Source organism: Cervus elaphus, chromosome 23 (assembly GCF_910594005.1).
Source record: "Cervus elaphus chromosome 23, mCerEla1.1, whole genome shotgun sequence".
Lineage (NCBI taxonomy): Eukaryota > Metazoa > Chordata > Mammalia > Artiodactyla > Cervidae > Cervus > Cervus elaphus.
The window spans coordinates 47,325,618-47,343,956 of NC_057837.1; the positions used below are offsets into that span (position 1 = coordinate 47,325,618).

At 41.3% G+C, this 18,339-nt stretch overlaps 1 protein-coding gene across 3 annotated transcripts; it reads right to left on the reverse strand.

Moving 5' to 3' along the window:
• Positions 1-9,945: 9,945 nt before the first annotated feature.
• On the reverse strand, positions 9,946-17,723 carry TMEM230 (transmembrane protein 230). Of its 3 annotated transcripts, XM_043884904.1 has the most exons (5): positions 17,303-17,723; positions 15,587-15,700; positions 15,155-15,233; positions 14,159-14,281; positions 9,946-11,016 (listed from the first exon to the last, which is right to left on the reverse strand). In XM_043884904.1, exons 2-5 carry the CDS (start codon positions 15,607-15,609, stop codon positions 10,876-10,878), a joined length of 366 nt encoding a protein of 121 aa, XP_043740839.1. In that variant the 5' UTR covers positions 15,610-15,700; positions 17,303-17,723; the 3' UTR covers positions 9,946-10,875. The 3 variants fall into 3 exon arrangements, with proteins under 3 accessions (XP_043740839.1, XP_043740841.1, XP_043740840.1); XM_043884906.1 differs by lacking the exon at positions 15,155-15,233 and having other exon boundaries at positions 17,481-17,718; XM_043884905.1 differs by lacking the exon at positions 15,155-15,233 and having other exon boundaries at positions 17,303-17,713.
• Positions 17,724-18,339: the final 616 nt, after the last annotated feature.

The following is an 18,339-nucleotide window of genomic DNA, read 5'->3' on the forward strand; positions in this document are numbered from 1 at the left end:
GATCAGGAACAAGACAAGGGTGTTCACTTTCACCACTATTATTCAACATAGTTCTGGAAGTCCTAGAGACAGCAATCAGAGAAGAAAAAGAAATAAAAGGAAAGGAAGAAGTAAAGCTCTCACTGTTTGCAGATGACATGATACTGTACATAGAAAACCCTAAAGATAGTTATCAGAAAATTACTAGAGCTAATCAGTGAATTTAGCAAAGCTGCAGGATACAACATCAGTACACAGAAATCACTTGCATTTCTATATACTAACAAAAAATCAGAAAGAGCAATTAAGGAATCAATCCTATTCACCACTGCAACAAAAAGAATTAAATATCTAGGAAAAAACTTACCTAAGGAGACAAAAGAACTGTATACAGAAAATTATAAGACACTAATGAAAGAAATCAAGGATGATATAAACAGACCAAATGATATTCCATGTTCCTGGGTAGGAAGAATCAATATTGTGAAAATGACTATACTACCAAAAGCAATCTACAGATTTAATGCAATCTCTATCAAATTACCAATGGCATTTTTCACAGAACTAGAACAAAAAATTTCACAATTCATATGGAAACAAAAAAGACCCTGAATAGCCAAAGCAGTTTTGAGAAAGAAGAATGGAACTGGAGGAATCAAGCTTCCTGACTTCAGATTATACTACAAACCTACAGTCATCAAGACAGCATGGTACTGGCACAAAAACAGAAATACAGACAGATGAAACAAGATAGAAAGCCCAGAAATAAACCCATGTACCTATGGGTACATTATTTTTGACAAAGGAGGCAAGAATATACAACAGGGCAAAGACAGCCTCTTCAATAAATGGTGCTGGGAAACTGGACATCTACATGTAAAAGAATGAAATTAGAGCACTTCCTAACACCATACACAAAGATGGATTGTGTAAGGATTAATCCACAAAATGGATTAAAGATCTAAATGTAAGACCAGAAACTATAAAACTCTTAGAGGAAAACATAGGCAGAACACTCGATGATATAAATCAAAGCAAGATCCTCTATGACCCACCTCCTAGAGCAGTGGAAATAAAAACAAAAATAAACAAGTGGGACCTGATTAAACTTAAAACCTTTTGCACACCAAAGGACAGTATAAGCAAGGTGAAAAGACAACCCTCAGAATGAGAGAAAATAATAGCAAATGAAACAACTGACAAAGGATTAATTTCCAAAATATAAAGGCAGCTCATACAACTCAATACCAGAAAAACAAACAACCCAATCAAAAAGTGGGGAAAAGACCTAAACAGACATTTCTCCAAAGAAGACATACAGAAGGCTAACAAACACATGAAAAGATGCTCAACATCGCTCATTAATAGAGCAATGCAAATCAAAACTACAATGAGATATCACCTCATACCAGTCAGAATGGCCCTAATCAAAAAGTCTACAGAAAAAAAAAAAAAAAAAAGTCTACAGACAATAAATGCTGGAAAGGGTATGGAGAAAAAGGAACACTCTTGCACCTTTGGTGGGAATGTAAATTGATACAGCCACTATGGAAGACGGTATGGAGATTCCTTAATAAACTAGGAATAAAACCACCAGATGACCCAGCAATCCCACTCCTAGACATATATCCTGAGGAAACCAAAATTGAAAGAGACACATGTATCCCATTGTCATTGCAGCACTATTTACAATATCTAGGACATGGAAGCAACCTAGATGTCCATCGACGGATGAATGGATAAAGAAGTGTGGTATATATACACAGTGGAATATTACTCAGCCATTAAAAGGAACGCATTTGAGTCAGTTTTGATGAGGTGGATGAACTTAGAACCTATTATACAGAGTGAAGTGAGTCAGAAAGAGAAAGATAAATACCATATTCTAACACATATATATGGACTCTAGAAAAATGGTACTGAAGAATTTATTTAGAGGGCAGCATGGAGAAACAGACATAGAGAACAGACTTATGGACATGGGGAGGGGGAGGAGAGGGTGAAATATATGAAAGAGTAACATGGAAATTTATATTACCATATGTAAAATAGATAGCCAATGGGAATTTGCTATATGGCTCAAGAAACTCAAACAGGGGCTCTGTATCAACCTAGAGGGATGGGATGGGGAGGGAGATGGGAGGGACTTTCAAAAGGGAGGGGATATATGTATACCAGTGGCTGATTCATGCTGAGGTTAAAATAAATTAATTTTAAAAAGAGAAGCAACAGTTAGAACTGGACATGGAACAGACTGGTTCTAAATCGGGAGAGGAGTATGTCAAAGCTGTATATTGTCACCCTGCTTAGTTAACATCTATGCAGAGTAAATCATGAGAAAAGCTGGGCTGGATGAAGCAGAAGCTGGAATCAAGATTGCTGGGACAAATATCAATAACCTCAGATATGCAGATGACACCACTGTTATGGCAGAAAGCGAAGAAGAACTAAAGCGCCTCTTGATGAAAGTGAAAGAGGAGAGTGAAAAAGTTGGCTTAAAGCTCAACTTCAGAAGACTAAGATTATGGCATCTGGTCCCATCACTTCACGGCAAATAGATGGGGAAACAGTGGAAACAGTGTCAGACTTTATTTTTTTGGGCTCCAAAATCACTACAGATGGTGACTGCAGCCATGAAATTAAAAGATGCTTGCTCCTTGGAAGAAAAGTTATGACTAACCTAGAGTACATATTAAAAAGCAGAGACATTACTCTGTCAACAAAGGTCCATCTAGTCAGAGATATGGTTTTTCCAGTAGTCATATATATATGTGAGAATTGGACTATAAAGAAAGCTGAGCACCAAAGAATTGTTGTTTTTGAGCTGTGGTGTTGGAGAAGACAACTCCAATCAGTCAATCCTAAAGGAAATCAGTCCTGAATATTCATTGGAAGAATTTATTCTCAAGCTGAAACTCTGATACTTTGGCCACCTGATACAAAGAGCTGACTCACTGGAAAAGACCCTGATGCTGGGCAAGATTGAAGGCAGGAGGAGAAGGGGACGACACAGGATGAGATGGTTGGATGACATCACCATGGATATCATGATGGACATGAGTTTGAGTAAGCTCCGGGAGTTGGTGATGGACAGGGAGGCCTGGAGTACTGCAGTCCATGGGTTTGCAAAGAGTTGGATTTGCAAAGAGTTTGCAATCATGACTGAGTGACTGAACTGAACCTAACTGATATGGAAAATTATGCAAACAAACAAAACAAGATGGTTAATTCCATGAAAAGCTCAAAATTGTTTCCTTTTAAAGCCGAAGTCATAAATATCTGTCCTGGCTTATCTGTAAAATAGGGCGTATATATTCTTGGTAATGTCAACATTTAATATTGATCTGATCACAGTGACACAATTTTATGGAGAAAATGGAGGGCCTGGAAGTATGTATCCACTGGAGAAAAGCAATTGACTCGGCCTAATACTGAAACACTGTTAAATGGTAATATAAATATTTCATGTGGTGATATTGAAGTCAATATAAAAAGTTAAAGCTAGAAGAACTGAAGGTGAGTGTTTCGGGGGGAGCAAGGGAAAAGGGCTCCTCTTCCCTTGCAGAAGACTACTGATTTTCATGACCAGCCTGACGGGACCACACGACTTTGTCAGATATATACACTGATAATTTTGAGAAAAAGAAAACAAAATTTAAAAAGAAAATTGTCATAGCTCCTCATTCCTTAGCTGGTCACAACCTAGTTCTGTGTCACTCTGGCAACCTTAATCCCCAGCTTTCCCAATGCTCAGCCTGGGTACCCAGACCACAGTACCCATCATCAGTTTGGGACCAGCCCAAATTTCCCTCCCACCCGCCCTTGAGCCTTGTCTCAGCCAGACGTTCTTCAGAGACTGTTGAGCCTCCTTTCTTCTCCGATCTACTTAGAAGAGCAAACATTTTCTAAATTACTCATTAGTAGTACTTATTGCATTTAGCTAGTTCAGGTATGGATCTCTTTCTCCCTCAGTAAGCTGAAAACTTCTGGAGGAAGTGGACATTCTTAGTTTGTCTAGGCAAATGTTAATAGTTCAATTCAGTTCAGTTCAGTCACTCAGTTGTGTCCGACTCTTTGCGACCCCACAAATCACAGCACGCCAGGCCTCCCTGTGTATCACCAACTCTCAGAGTTTACTCAAACCCATGTCCATCGAGTCGGTGATGCCATCCAACCATCTCATCCTTTGTCGTCCCCTTCTCCTCCTGCCCCCAATCCATCCCAGCATCAGTGTCTTTTCCAATGAGTCAGCTCTTTGCATCAGGTGGCCAAAGTACTGGAGTTTCAGCTTCAGCATCAGTCCTTCCAATGAACACCCAGGACTAATCTCCTTTAGGATGGACTAGTTGGATCTCCTTGCAGTCCAAGGGACTCTCAAGAGTCTTCTCCAACACCATAGTTCAAAAGCATCGATTTTTCGGTGCTCAGCTTTCTTCACAGTCCAACTCTCACATCCATACATGACTACTGGAAAAACCATAACCTTGACCAGACGGCCCTTTGTTGGCAAAGTAATGTCTCTGCTTTTTAATATGCTATCTAGGTTGTTAATAGTAGATGTCCCCAAATATTTCATGGATAAACTTAAAATTAGAATTCATGGTGAATTAATAGGCAAATTTAAATCAAAGTCTGGAGATAAAATGAAGGTTAACCCTAACCAATAAGACTCATGGAAGACCTAATTGTATCAAGGTGGACTTGGGAGTTCCCTGGAGGTCCAGTGGTTAAGACTCAGTGCTTTCACTTCCGTGGCCCAGGTTCAATCTCTGGTTGGGGAACTAAGATCCTGTAAGTCACATGGTGCAGCCAAGAAAAAAAAAAAAATGACAGATTTGTTTTCAAAGCTTGTGGTCTAGTTTTCTGGCTAACGTTAGAGTTGTTTTAGTAATGACATATTTTGCCTCCAAAGTACTCTTAAGTTTCAAGTTTTGGTGACCTGAGACTTACTTAGTAAATGTGGTTTCACTCTGCCAACACTGTATGTGACTTTCACAGACATTGTGCCTGCCTTGTTTTTCTAGATTGCAAAATCTGTATCTCTGTATTTTGAGGAGTTAACTTCCTTTATTACCAATTAATGAGATGAAACGAGGAGAAGACTCCCTGGCTCCTTTTTGGAGGCAGGATGCAAACACCCAGGAGAGCAACACAATGGAATACCACCTTGAGTCAGTATTCAGAATGAGCTTGACTTAGTGCCAGCATCATTCCATGGCTCTTTTGGTCTCACTGTGGTTTCACTCTCCATTAGATAGGGAAAATACTTGTCGTTTTCTGACATCCCCAACAAGCAAAAACTTAGAGTTCTCAGCTAAAATGTTCAGATCATGGTCCAGGGGCAGGAGCAGGGAACTATGTCCAGAGAGATCTAACTAACCACCAGCTCCACAAGGTCATCCCTTCCACCCATGATGAGTTATTGTCTCAGCTTAGCCAGGCCATAAACCCTCCTAGGCTGTGATGGTGAGTTTGCTGCTGCCATCTTTTCAGTTGTTTGGGGATGGTGGTCCTGTGGGTGGTGATCTCAGAGCAAACTCAGTGGACATCAATCTAAGAGAAAACCCTCTTGAAGGATTAGCATCTTGGCCAAGAACTTTCATCTCCCAGACTGGAGCATTTTCTAGTTGGCTCTTTCCAAGTTAGTGACAGCAATGAAAAGACTGGAGGCATCAGAGACCCAGGGAGACAGGGAGGAAAGCCAGCAACTCAGTGTTCAGGGTAAATTTCTTATTTTGTTTATTTATTCTTTTTTTCCCCCAGGGTAAATTTCTTAACCACCAGGTCAGCCTCCCCCAGACATCAAGACAAAACATCCTGTCTCTAATTAGGTCATAAAGTATATGTTGTCCCGTCTCCTGGCCTTCAGAGCACCAAAGTGTGCTTCCACTCCTGCCATGGACCTTCCCCATCTGTGGGAATTTTTCTGTTTCGATTTCTCACTGCTCACAAAAATGAATCTTCACAAAGCTGTCCTGCATTTTTTCTGTACCACTTCTGTGAAGCTTTCCCAAGACCCTGGGGGTTACTGTTTGGCTAGAGAATAATGGTGGATGGAGGAGGGGCTACCCTCCTGGGTACCCTCTATCCCTAACTATTGGCACTACCAGAGGAGGTCCAGTCCTAAAGGGAGGGAATGGACTGGGGCACGGGACACCCCAGATCAGTTGTCCTCAGGCACTGACAAGGCAATGACTCCCCGGAGGTCTTGTTGGAATGCAGGTTCTGATTTAGAAGTCTGGGGCAGGCCCAAGATTCTTCATACTCAACAAGCTCTAGGACACTGCTGATGCTGCTGGTCCACAGAGCCCACTTGGAATAAATAACAAGGGGGCAAGACTGAGAAGTGAAAGTGCAGGAAGAAACGAGGTCCAACAGGGACCATGGGAGGAAGAGGCCACAGGCTCTAGGGAGAGGTGGTTCGATGGTGCTCTCCAGCCGCATCACCTCAGCTGCACAGCCTTCCTTGCGGGGCCTCTGGCGGTCCGTGTGTTGGTTACAGTGGGATGCCATGGTCCTTCCCTTCCCCTTGTGTTCAACGAGAGCAGGACCAGAGCAGCTATATGTTGGAGAAGGGTGGGGGCAGGAGACCTCCTCACCCCCTCCCACAGGCAGCTGTCAGGGAAGGAGGCAGGACTGCCATGCTGGCTTTGCCCCCTGGCTCTGGGTTCACTCCACCACGGAACGGCAGTTTTCCCAGGCTGGCCTCAGGGATAACAGATAGGCTCTCTCCTCTCTGCTTCATTCCCAGCACTACTCCCTGAAGCCAAAGGAGTGAACGTCTTCACTCTCAAACAGCAGCTTCCACTTAGTGGGTGCCAGGCTGTGTGAAACACCCTTCTACATTGTTTTATTTAACCCTCACAATTACCCTGGGCTTCCCTGGTGGTTTGGCGACAAAGAACCCACCTGTCAATGCAGGAGACACGGGTTTGATCCCTGGGTTGGGAAGATCCCATGGAGTAGGAAATGGCAACCCACTCCAGTATTGTCTGGGAAATCCCATGGACAGAAGAGCCTGGCAGGCTACAGTACACGGGGTCGCAAAAGAGGTGGACAGGACTTAGCAACTAAACGGCAACACAATTACCCTATGGGGTAGGAACTGGTTTATCCCTACATTATAAGGAAACCCAGGGTCCAGAAGAAACTTGTGCAATACCTTGCGGCAAATAAGACACAGTCTATACCCATCCCACGCTGGCATTCAACCATAATTGAACTACACACCATGAGGCTAGGAGCCTGTGGGACTGAATCCAGGAAAGAAGCCTTAGGATAGGAATTTAGATGACAGAGAAACCAAATAAGCTGAACTGACTCGGTTCATGACCCTCTGAAGGTCAGCAGTCAAAGCCGCTCTTGTCCCTTACCTGCCTCCCTCACTGGACCAGTAATGGAGGCTCCTCTGTGCACAACCTGGAGGCGGCGACTTGGAGGTGGTTGTGAACTGGGCTCACTGGCCTGAGCAGAGGGTGTCAGGCAGACTTGACTCACCAGGTGGTATCAAATCTTGTCTACAGAGCAGCCGGCTTCCCCGGCAGCTGAAGAGGGTCATTTAGGAAATTGAATGAAACAATACCAGCCCATCTGTTTGTACCTCAAAACACTGCACCCTGGTGCAGAAATGCACTGGTTCTTCATTCAATAAACCTAAATGCCCACAAGCACTGTATTAGACTTTGTGAAACTGTAAGATACACTTTTTGCCCTTAATGAAGAAAACTAACAGGTCTGATACAAAAGGAACCAAGCAATGGTGGGGACTGCAGTGAATTGGACAATTCTGCTCAAAGCTGCTTCACTTACTATTTTGCTCCAATTGGTTGTCTCTGAGCAATAAAAATCTATTGTTTTTTTTTTTTTTTTCAAGAAAAGCCCCAAATTAGGTTCAGCTGAACTTTTCCATTTTTAAAACAATTCTGGCCAACCTCTGCTTCTCACTGACTAAGCCTTATCTTTTCCTATAATACTCAGCACCTAAAAATTCTTGGCAGAAAGGAAGCAACCAACATGCTTCTGGCACACAGACCAGGTAAAGCTTATCCAGAGAGAATGGGCCTGAAACTGCCATCATATATATTAACAGAACAGCTGACACAACTGGGGAAGATTTTTAGCCTTGGAAATGACTAATGAGAGGCATAATTGCTGTTGCAAATAAGAAAATCCTTATAAATCTAGGGCACACTTTGCTTAAACATGAGTCCCAAATATTAACTTTTTATCTAAGAACCTTTCTCAATTCAGGGTTTTCCTAAATATTAAAATATAGTAGAAACATGTAATGAAATTGCCTGGCACAACATTTGGCAAAGCGTTCAAGAAACACTGACCATTATTATGGAGGTTTATACGTTTTCTAGAAAGCACAATATACCACTACTGTCATTGCATAGTTACATAAAGTCTGATTTTGGCTTAATGAAAAATACTTCTGTTAACAATTTCAACTACATTATGAGATTATGAACCTGACTGTTCAAATACAATAGCAAAGGCCACTCCTCAGGGGATTGAAGATATGACTACCATTCCAGGAATCTGATTTTTGTGGTCTCTGTTCTTAGGACCCTATGACTACATGCACAACTTGGGAAACTATACATATGATGGGCATTAAAAAGAAATGTGGCTAATCTCTGGGATATAGAAAGATACACAAAACTGAGTATGCAGGGAAAAAAGTTATAGAACTATAGAATGTGAGTCAGTTTTTTTTTTGAAAAACAGATACAGATAGTGCTTAGAACATTTCTAGAAAGGGATACAAGAAACTTACCTAGACAACCTTGGGAACTGGCTGTTTACTCCCCCCACCATTCCATTTTAATTTTTTCCCCCTTATTAGTAGTTATCATTACCCTTAAAAAATGGCCAAATAATTTAGTCTGGCCAAAGCCTTCTGGTTCTTAGCTTTGCAAACACTGCCAAGGATACTAAGCTTTATATATTTCCTCACCTTTTCACTGTCACAGCCCAGGAACTTTAGACTACTATACTTCCCAACCTATTCTCCCATTACCAAATGCACCTAACCTTGGTGGCTGCCTCAGGTCACCCTCTCCCTGTCCCTCATTTCCTGAGTCTTAGACTATTTTTCCCCATTTGTGCCCACTGTGAGGGTGTAACAGCTTTTAGATACCACCCCAATACTGACTCCCAAATTTGTAACTATAGTTTTGACTTCCTTCCCAAACTCCAAACTACATATTGCAATTGCCTACTCAGTATTTCCACTTGGATGTCAAGTAGACATCTAAATTTAATACATCCGAAGCTGAACTCATCCTCCCCAATACCACTACTCTACCTATAGCCCTTCAAATCTCAGCCAATGGCACTTCCAGCCTTATAATCATCCAAATCCATTCATTCAGTTCAGTCGCTCAGTCGTGTCCCACTCTTTGCGACTCCATGGACTGCAGCATGCCAGGCTTCCCTGTCCATCACCAACTCCTGGAGCCTACTCAAACTCATGTCTATCACATTAGTGATGCCATCCAACCAACTCATCCTCTGTCAACCCCTTCTCCTCCCACCTTCAATCTTTCCCAGCATCAGGGTCTTTTCCAATGAGTTGGTTCTTCGCATCAGGTGGCCAAAATACTGGAGTTTCAGCTTCAGCATCAGTCCTTCCAATGAACATTCAGGCTGATTTCCTGTAAGATTGACTGGTTGGATCTCCTTGCAGTCCAAGGGATTCTCAAGAGTCTTCTCCAACACCACAGTTCAAAAACATCAATTCTTCAGTGCTCAGCTTTCTTTACAGTTCAACTCTCACATCCATACATGACTACTGGAAAAACCATAGCTCTGACTTCAGAATAAAACAATGACTAGAAAGCAAAGTAACCACAATGCTAGTTAACCGAAACTGAAGGTTGCCCTGGGGATTGGGATCAAAGACATATAATCATTAAACTGTTTTCTAAAATAGGTTAAAATTAATTTTTAAGTCTAGGATTTAGATTTTGACATTTTAATTTCTTTTGAATACAAGTCATTTTTTGCAAGCTAGGAGGCAGATCAAGCTAAGGCAGTTCAGTCCTCTGAGATCCAGGCCAATTCTTAATATCTTCAGCAGAATGACATTAATACAAAGTGCTAACAGGGTTATAAACTCTAAATAATAACCATTCGTCTACATTTTTTCCTTAGGAAACAACCAAAAGGTATGATATAAGAACATCTTGATCTACACAGGACAGAATGATCCAAATCATATGCTGGCCAACCTATCAGTGAGCCAGATCAGAGCTGGCCAAGGATTGGTGTACAGAGAAAAGTGTTTACATTTTGAAGATTTGCTTTGAGGTTTAAAAAATTTCTGGTTGTTGTTAATAAGAAACCAAGTGAAAAATATAGATGCACCACAATGATATTTGATTGTACCAAGGTCTTCCACTAGAACACAAAGTTAAACAGTATGGGGAGAAGACACTTAAGATATTTTCAAAATAAATTTCTTAGTAATAAGAAATCTGACATATCACATTTTTCCATTTGCTATAAGAACATTCTGACCATGAGGACTATTTAAAAGAATCCTCAACTCTAAAAAGGGTGGTGGCAGAACACTTTCCACTACAGAACAACCTCCCACTTTCCCATACAATTAATACTGCTCTTCTCCCATGATGCATATTCATACAGAAAAACTTTTGTCAGGAGCTTTTTGCCAGGGCCAGAAAATGAAAAATAAGAGAATGCCCGAATGACAGTTACTTGTGAGCTTAGTTAACATCTTTCAGGATGGACCCATAAAATTTGGCCAGTTTTGTTAACATCTGCAAACTGCAGAACTCCTTAGCCCGTAGTCATAGTTTCTGCTCAATGTCTTAAAGCTGGGCTCAGTTCCATCTGTGACTCTTTTCTTCAGGACTGGGGTGGGTGCTAGTCATCAAAGTCTGGAATGTCATCGTAGGAGTATCCCCGGTAGCCTTTGGATGCATAGTAGGCGATGCGCAGGTGGTAAAATCCTGGCAGGAACACCAGGATGCCAATGATCAGGACAGGAACAGCCCGGTCTGCCCCCTGGTGGCAGAAGGAAGCAAACATTACTACATGCAAATTATTAAAATTTAAAATAAAGTCATGGGTCCAATTCATAAATCAGTTATCATATACTTTTCAGAGCTTTGGGAAGTACACTACCAAGAGAAAAGGTTTACATCTCTTTGTCTCTTTAACAATTGCAGAAAAATTGCAAAGTACTAAAATTATAAAGAAATTATTCATGTTCATTCACAGATATTTTGGCTAACTTTTACTCCTTTAAAGTTTTTAGTTGTGAATATACCAAACTCTGTGCCTTGTTTTTTGTCCCTTATTATGACACAATCTGGGTTTCCCTCATAGCTCAGTTGGTAAAGAATCTGCCTGCAATGCAGGAGACCCAGGTTTGATTCCTGGGTTGGGAAGATCCCCTGGAGAAGAAAATGGCAACCCACTCCAGTATTCTTGCCTGGAGAATCCCATGGATTCTGGCAGGCTACTGTCCATTGGGTCACAATAGTCGGACACAACTGAACGACTAAACCACCACAACACAATCTATGAAGATCTGCTTTTAACAGAGCTATACATGCAATGTATTGATATACTGACAGGCTGCTTCATTCAAAACTGAAATAGGATTATTTACCTCACATGGTTATAGTGGAAATTAAATGAGGTGATTGATACATGTAAAGCAAGTAGCCTCAGCTGGCACACAATGACAATAAAAGCAAGCTTAAAACCAAAGGAAGAGAACTTGAAGGGGATTATTTGAACATTAAAAATGATGGTCTACAACTTTCACAACTGACATACTTGGTGCTATTTCTATTATCTTATTTTACATTTTCTACTTTTCTGTTTATTTTTTTCTGGATTTCGACTGTACATCCCTAAGGAGATATATCCTAAGGATTAAAAGAGTTGCTAAGAAAACTTACAGTGCATTCAGCCTTCTTTTACTTAGCATTAAACTGCTATTACTTTTAAACTGCTGCTGCTGCTGCTAAGTTGCATCCAACTCTGTGCGACCCCACAGATGGCAGCCCACCAGGCTCCTCTGTCCCTGGGATTCTCCAGGCAAGAATACTGGAGTGGGTTGCCATTTCCTTCTCCAATTACTTTTAAACTATTTAATGTCAAATAAGGCATGAAGAAATTATTTCAATATCATTGGGATACACATACATACCTACAAGCAAAGAAATTAAGTTCAAACTGTAATCTTACACTTGCATGGGAAATATCTAATACTACAGCTATTATGACATATTGGATTGGCCAAAAAGTTCATTTAGGTTTTTTGTAAGATGTTTTGGAAAAACCCAAAAGAACTTTTTGGTCAGGTCAATGTCTATACAATATGTTCTTGTTTTCTAAAGGGTACTTATTTCCTAATTCTGTCTCTGAAAAAGCCTGGAAAAAAGGAAAACCAATAGTAACGGCATCATTAATGCCCAGTTTGTGAGCTCTAAATCTACTTCCCATAAAGAAACCAGAGCTCCTTAGTGAAATGGCTGTTTAAAAGTTGTGGGACAGGGAATATACAGATGGGCCTGGGATAATGTACTGAGCCAGAAGGCAAGAAAACTATTAAAGGCTTTGAGAACCCATGTGTAATAGCAAACACACAGCATCCCTATGAAATATTCTTTCTAAAACAAAACTAAAGTAGATCTAAATCTAAGCAAGTTCCTAAATTTATCAGTGCGCAAGAAAAAGGGGACTAGAAAAACAAGGTAAATTGTATTAAGACAATACCCCTAGATTTAGGTAAAAACTGTTAGAGATGCATACTGACGATGCACACTTAAAATAATTTACCAGCAAATGTAAATCTGGTATTTGCTTTAGTATACATAGGAAAAAAAGTTGGGGGTATAGATGAAACAAAAGGTCACTAACTGTTGATGTTCAGCTGTGGATATGTACTGTGGGTTCATTATGTTATTTCATCTGCTTCTGTTTTATTTGAAATGTCTGCAATAAGAAGTGAAAAAACCCCAAACCAAACCAATCTAATAACTGATTTTCTTAGTTAATACCTTTATCTTTACTTATAAAGTAGTCTTTTATAAATCACACAAGGTGTGATCTCACCTCCATTCTCAACTTTTACATCATTAATAAAGTTAACTGAAGGCAGTCCTGAAGTTCAATGTTCAAATTTAGACAGCACTAAGTAAGCCTCTGGTAGCCACATAATACTTTTAAAATAGCTAAAGACAAATTGCTACACAGCTAAAGCAAATTTATATACATCTCAAAAGCCATATGCAGCCATTTTATTGTGACAGTCTACTATTCCTAATTCCAAGATGCCCAGAGTTTTAGCTCTTTGCTGTGTTCCCTATACAAAGCAATATGACCATCATCCCCTGGTCTGGTGTGTGTTGAAGATCAGATGTGAACTATGGTCAATATTAGTTTACATGCTGTGTATAAGCATCTGTCTTGGGCTTCCCTGGTGGTTCAGATGGTAGAGAATCTGCCTACAATGAAGGAAACCCCGGTTCAATCTCTGGGTTGGGAAAATCCCCTGGAGAAATCCCCAGACAGAACAGCCTGGAGGGCTACAGTCCATGAGGTCACAAAGAGTTGGACACGACTGAGCGACTAACACTACCACTACTATACAATCCAAGAGAGAGAATCACCAAAATCTACTTTAGGTTTCTAAGGTATCATACTGAAGCTCAATAGGAACTTCAAATCCAATTTAAGAAAGATCTGGTCCATGAGCCAAAAGTCTTGGCTTGGTCAGTGGCCCCAGACCTATACAAGCCTCACTGCTTTTGCCCAAACACTAACTACAGTTGTATGTCTGTGGCATTGCAAAGTTACAATAATAGCATCCCACTCCAGTTATAAACTTTACCACTCAGGAATCCTCAGTACTAGACTCAGCTGTACCGTTCCAAACTATGATGGTAGGAAAACTGCCCACATCTCAAAGGGAAAATTTGCCCACCTGCCATACCCACCTCATAGGAACTGTGGGAGAAGTTTGTTGAGGCTCAAAGGAAGAAACATCTTGTTATCTGAGAACAAAATCTTAAAAACAAAACAAAAACAACCTTTTCTTCTTTCTGGTGAAATATGCTGTACTACATACAAGACAACAGAGTGGCTCACATTTTAAACATCTTATGGAAATCCCACAAGCCCCTCAGCTTACCCCTTTGCTGATATAGCCTGCCAGCAGGAGGGAGCCTATGATAATGAGAAAGGCGCCAATCAAAAACAGCACTGTAGCAAGCGCAATGGCCTTATATGGGATCTTAGGAGGGCTTTTCTTAAACTGGAAGAGAAACAAACAAAAAAAGACAAGGAAGAGCGTTATGAATATACCAGGACTGATACTTTAAGGCAGGGAGGATATGAAGAATCAATCTAAGTGTGTCTTGAATAAGCCCTACCACCCAGTGCAGCTCTGGGAAAGAAAGGAAAAGGACTGCAGGAGATGAAGTTCCAGTTACTGCTCTAACAATAACTTGAGTAAGGAAATCCCAGCAGAATGTTATTTTTTCTAGTTCTAGTCTCATTCCACAGACCACTCATTGTACTGCTAAAAAAATCATTTTCTTACAAAAACAGGACACTTCATGTTACACATGTTTTTAATAAACATGCCTTTGCACATGGAAGGCTGTACTAATCTACAGGGATTAAGAGTGAACATTAAGCTCTGGAAAAGTAAGAAAGAAAAAAATGATTTCTGGCATTCAAAGTTAAGTTGGCATCTGGTCAAAGGTTTTAAAAACAATTTTTTCTGAAGCATTAGTTGCTGCCCCACAGAGCAAGTAACCTGCCTTATTAACAAGTTCAACTCAAGGTTAACATTCAAAGACAAATTTCTAAGGTTTGGCTCCTGTTTGTGTATGACCAAACTGACTGGAAGCTTTTCCAACCTGTTTTATAAAAAAAAATCTCTCTCCTTCAAGTGTGGGTCCCAAAAGTACAAAGAATAATTGACTTCTTTATACTGTTACTTATTTAAAAGGATGGGTTCCTGCTACTTCTTTGATCCTAGTTCCACCTAAAATAGTCTAGTCTAAAGGGAAGTGGGCAAAAGGAGATGCTACACCCTTAAGTACTTTATAAACAATGATCAGGAAGGACACACATTTAAAAAATATTCTCTGTTTTACTTACTGTTTGCCACAAAGAATACCTTTAATAAATTGGATCTCATGACATCAGGAAAGAAGGAAGATTCCCACAATCTGCTGGCTTTAGCAGTGAGTTTCTCCCTTAAAAGATGAACTGGTTTTGACTGAAGTGTAAACAAACTGGTAACATAGTCTTTAAAAAATTCTACTTAACAAAAAATAATCTGATTATTTCCAGATAAACTAAATAAAATTTGCAACTATTGGACTCTGGCATCACAACTAAAATTTCTCAGAAATGGACAATATTTATATTGGTTTGAAACTAATCTGCCAAGGTCCCTTTTTCTGCAGGCTATGGCTGAAAGAGTCAGCAGTTTCTTTCCTGCCTCTCCCTCTAATCCCTAGGAACAATCAGCAAAACCTGGAAGGTCTCCCTGCTAACTCAGCATCAACAGAGCCAGCTAACGTCATTAGGTTCTTTCTGCATTTACCTGAAGGTCAATATAGCCATCATCTGTACTAGAGAGTCTTGAGTATTTCACTTTGCTACTGGGAATTCCAGTAGCCAGGTTGGTACGAGACGGCATCATAACACGCTGACACAGCTACAGTATGAAAACAAAGAAAAGTATTATTGTTTGCAGGCTACAACAATGTGTTTGTTATATACACTGGAGTTCCGGGCTGCCATGTTATACTAGCAATTGGCGACTGAAGCTCCATTGCTCTTAGAGCCTGATATTCCTTTGACATGAAAACATTCTCATTATGCCTCTCCTCTAGTTTCTCCTGGTAGAATAAGAATCAAGACATTTGCCAAGAACCAGACTTCATATTTATTTTTCCATTAATGTTTCTCTGTTTCCTAGTTTTTTCAAAGTCATAAGAGAGTAGGTGAAACAGTGGTCACTTAGATCCATCTGACTTTTCAACCATTCTGCTACAGTACTGCCTGTCCCCCTGTCCCGACTTCCAGAAAAAGCAAGAGAAGCATATACTCAAGTGATTCTCTTATTTCACTAGGGCAGAGGAGGGTGGGAAATGAAATACATTCACATCAGCATTTTGCCTATTTCCCTCTGATGGATATCATCCGTTTAACACTAAAGTTCTGTAAAAGTTCTTGTACATTTGGATAAGCTACTGGCTACCAGTATTATACCAGTGTCCTCTGATTTGCCTGTCTCTCTGCTCCACCCCAGAGGGCTTCCCAGTTGGCTCAGTGGTAGAGTCCAATGGAGGAGACCCAGGTTCAGTCCCTGGGTTGGTAAGATTCCCTTGGAAGAGGGCACGCAACCCACTCCAGTATTCTTGCCTGGAGACTCTCATGAACAGAGGAGCCTGGCAGGCTACAGTTCATGGGTTCGCAAAGAGTCCAACAGGACTGAAATGACTGAGCATGAATGCACTGCTTCACCCCAAGCACTGCAAGTAGCAATTTCACTTTCCAGGTTACTTCTTCAGCTACATCAAAAACAAAACAAAAAAACTCTGGTTTTTGTTCAAACTAGTCAAAGTTGACTCCCATAATGAAATCGTGGCTATTACCTCACCAGCTTAAAAGACAGTAGGTAAGATTAAATTGAAAAACATTTGTAATTCGTGTACTTTTCCTCCATAAAATCACAAAGTTATGCGAATGAAACAAGTAAACAAGTAAACCTATTTTGATCATGAAGTTACTTGATTTCTAGAAGTGAAACATATCTAAGCGCTTTATATATACTTAATTCTGAATATTAATAAGCTGTTTTAAGTGGCCTGCAGTCAACCTAATTAGCATTATAAAGGAACTGGTGCTAAACGCTCCTGTTCCGTTTTAGTAATTTTGTAATGATGCAGAAATCAAGTACTGAAAAAATAATGAGTGTGCTTTCTTATAAGCTTTTCAAGAATGGTTAGATCAAATTATGTCAAAAATTATGTTTTTAAGTGTTGTGATCCTGATTACACGATAATCTAAATTTAATTCTATAAAACTTTAAGTCCAAACTACCAATAAGTGGGGAGTTTTGAGAGCATTTAATCACCTGTGATTTGTATCAGTCTTTAAAAAAGTTTACATACTGTCATTAACTATTCATACACTGCATCAAAATATAAAAATGGGCATGGCGTGAGGAACACCAGACGACTGCTTATTGGTAGCTGAGTAAGAATTCTAAAACAGGGAAAAGGAAAAACGTAAAGCAATGTTTTCTGAGTACCTGCCCAACAGGCTTTTTTACCAGCCTCACCGGAATCCCAAAATTTCTTCAGCACTTGAATGTTGCAAGAATTTTTAAAGCATCAGAAAAGCACTTAGCACACAGCTTCGCACTACGGGCCTCTCCACACTACCTCCCCGTCCGCTTACAGACCCAGCCAGGAGAAATAAGAACCGACGTGAATTTAGATGGAAAAAATCTGGTTTCAGGAAAGCGGCCAGCCGTGCCCCGGGAGGGTGAATGCTCCACACCGAGGACTCCAGCCTTGACCGGCGGAGAACGCAGTCTGGGCCGCGCCGCAAGCCTGAGGCGAGCGCTTCCGCTTCCGCTCCCGCCCAGCGAGCACACACGCCTAATCCGAGGCCCGAGCGCCGACAGCTCGCTCACGGTTGGCAGCTGGAGGCCTCCCCCAACTGCCACCGCTCCTCGACCGGCTGGACGCCGGAAATGGCGTGTGTTTAGGAGGCTACGGGCCGGATGTGGCGTCAATGGGGCGACGCCTTCTCATTCTACTTGCTCCGGTTTCAAGCCCGCCTTCTTTCCAGCGGCCCGCAGAAGGCGTCGGGTCTTAGGGCTCCGCAAGCGGAGCGCGCCCCGTGCGGTTTTCTAAGGCTCTGCGGTCCGGGCTGGCTGTCCGCCACTTCCGCCGGGGCCGGTGGGTTCCTAGGCAGCGGCGCCGCCTGGGTCACAGTCAGGCCCAGGGCTGCCCGGCCACGTGTTTCTTTCCGGCCGCCCGGGCAGTGTAGAGAGCTCAGTGGCGCTGCGAAACGCGGAAGCCGAGCTGATGAAGCTCCAGAAAGCTGGAGCTGTCAGGTCTCCGTATGCCCAGGGAAGGCCGCCTTACCCGGGCTCTGCGCAGCAGTCTCTGCCGCCGTCTACCTCACCCACTGCTCTCCAGTAGCACCCTGCATTCTCGTGCTTGTTTCCTGCACATCTTCAGGCCATGCTCCATTAAGAGGCCTGCCCACAAGGGACATTTTGCAATACATAAAGCTTAAAATGTCAAGCTTTATTAAAGTATAATTTACATATAATAA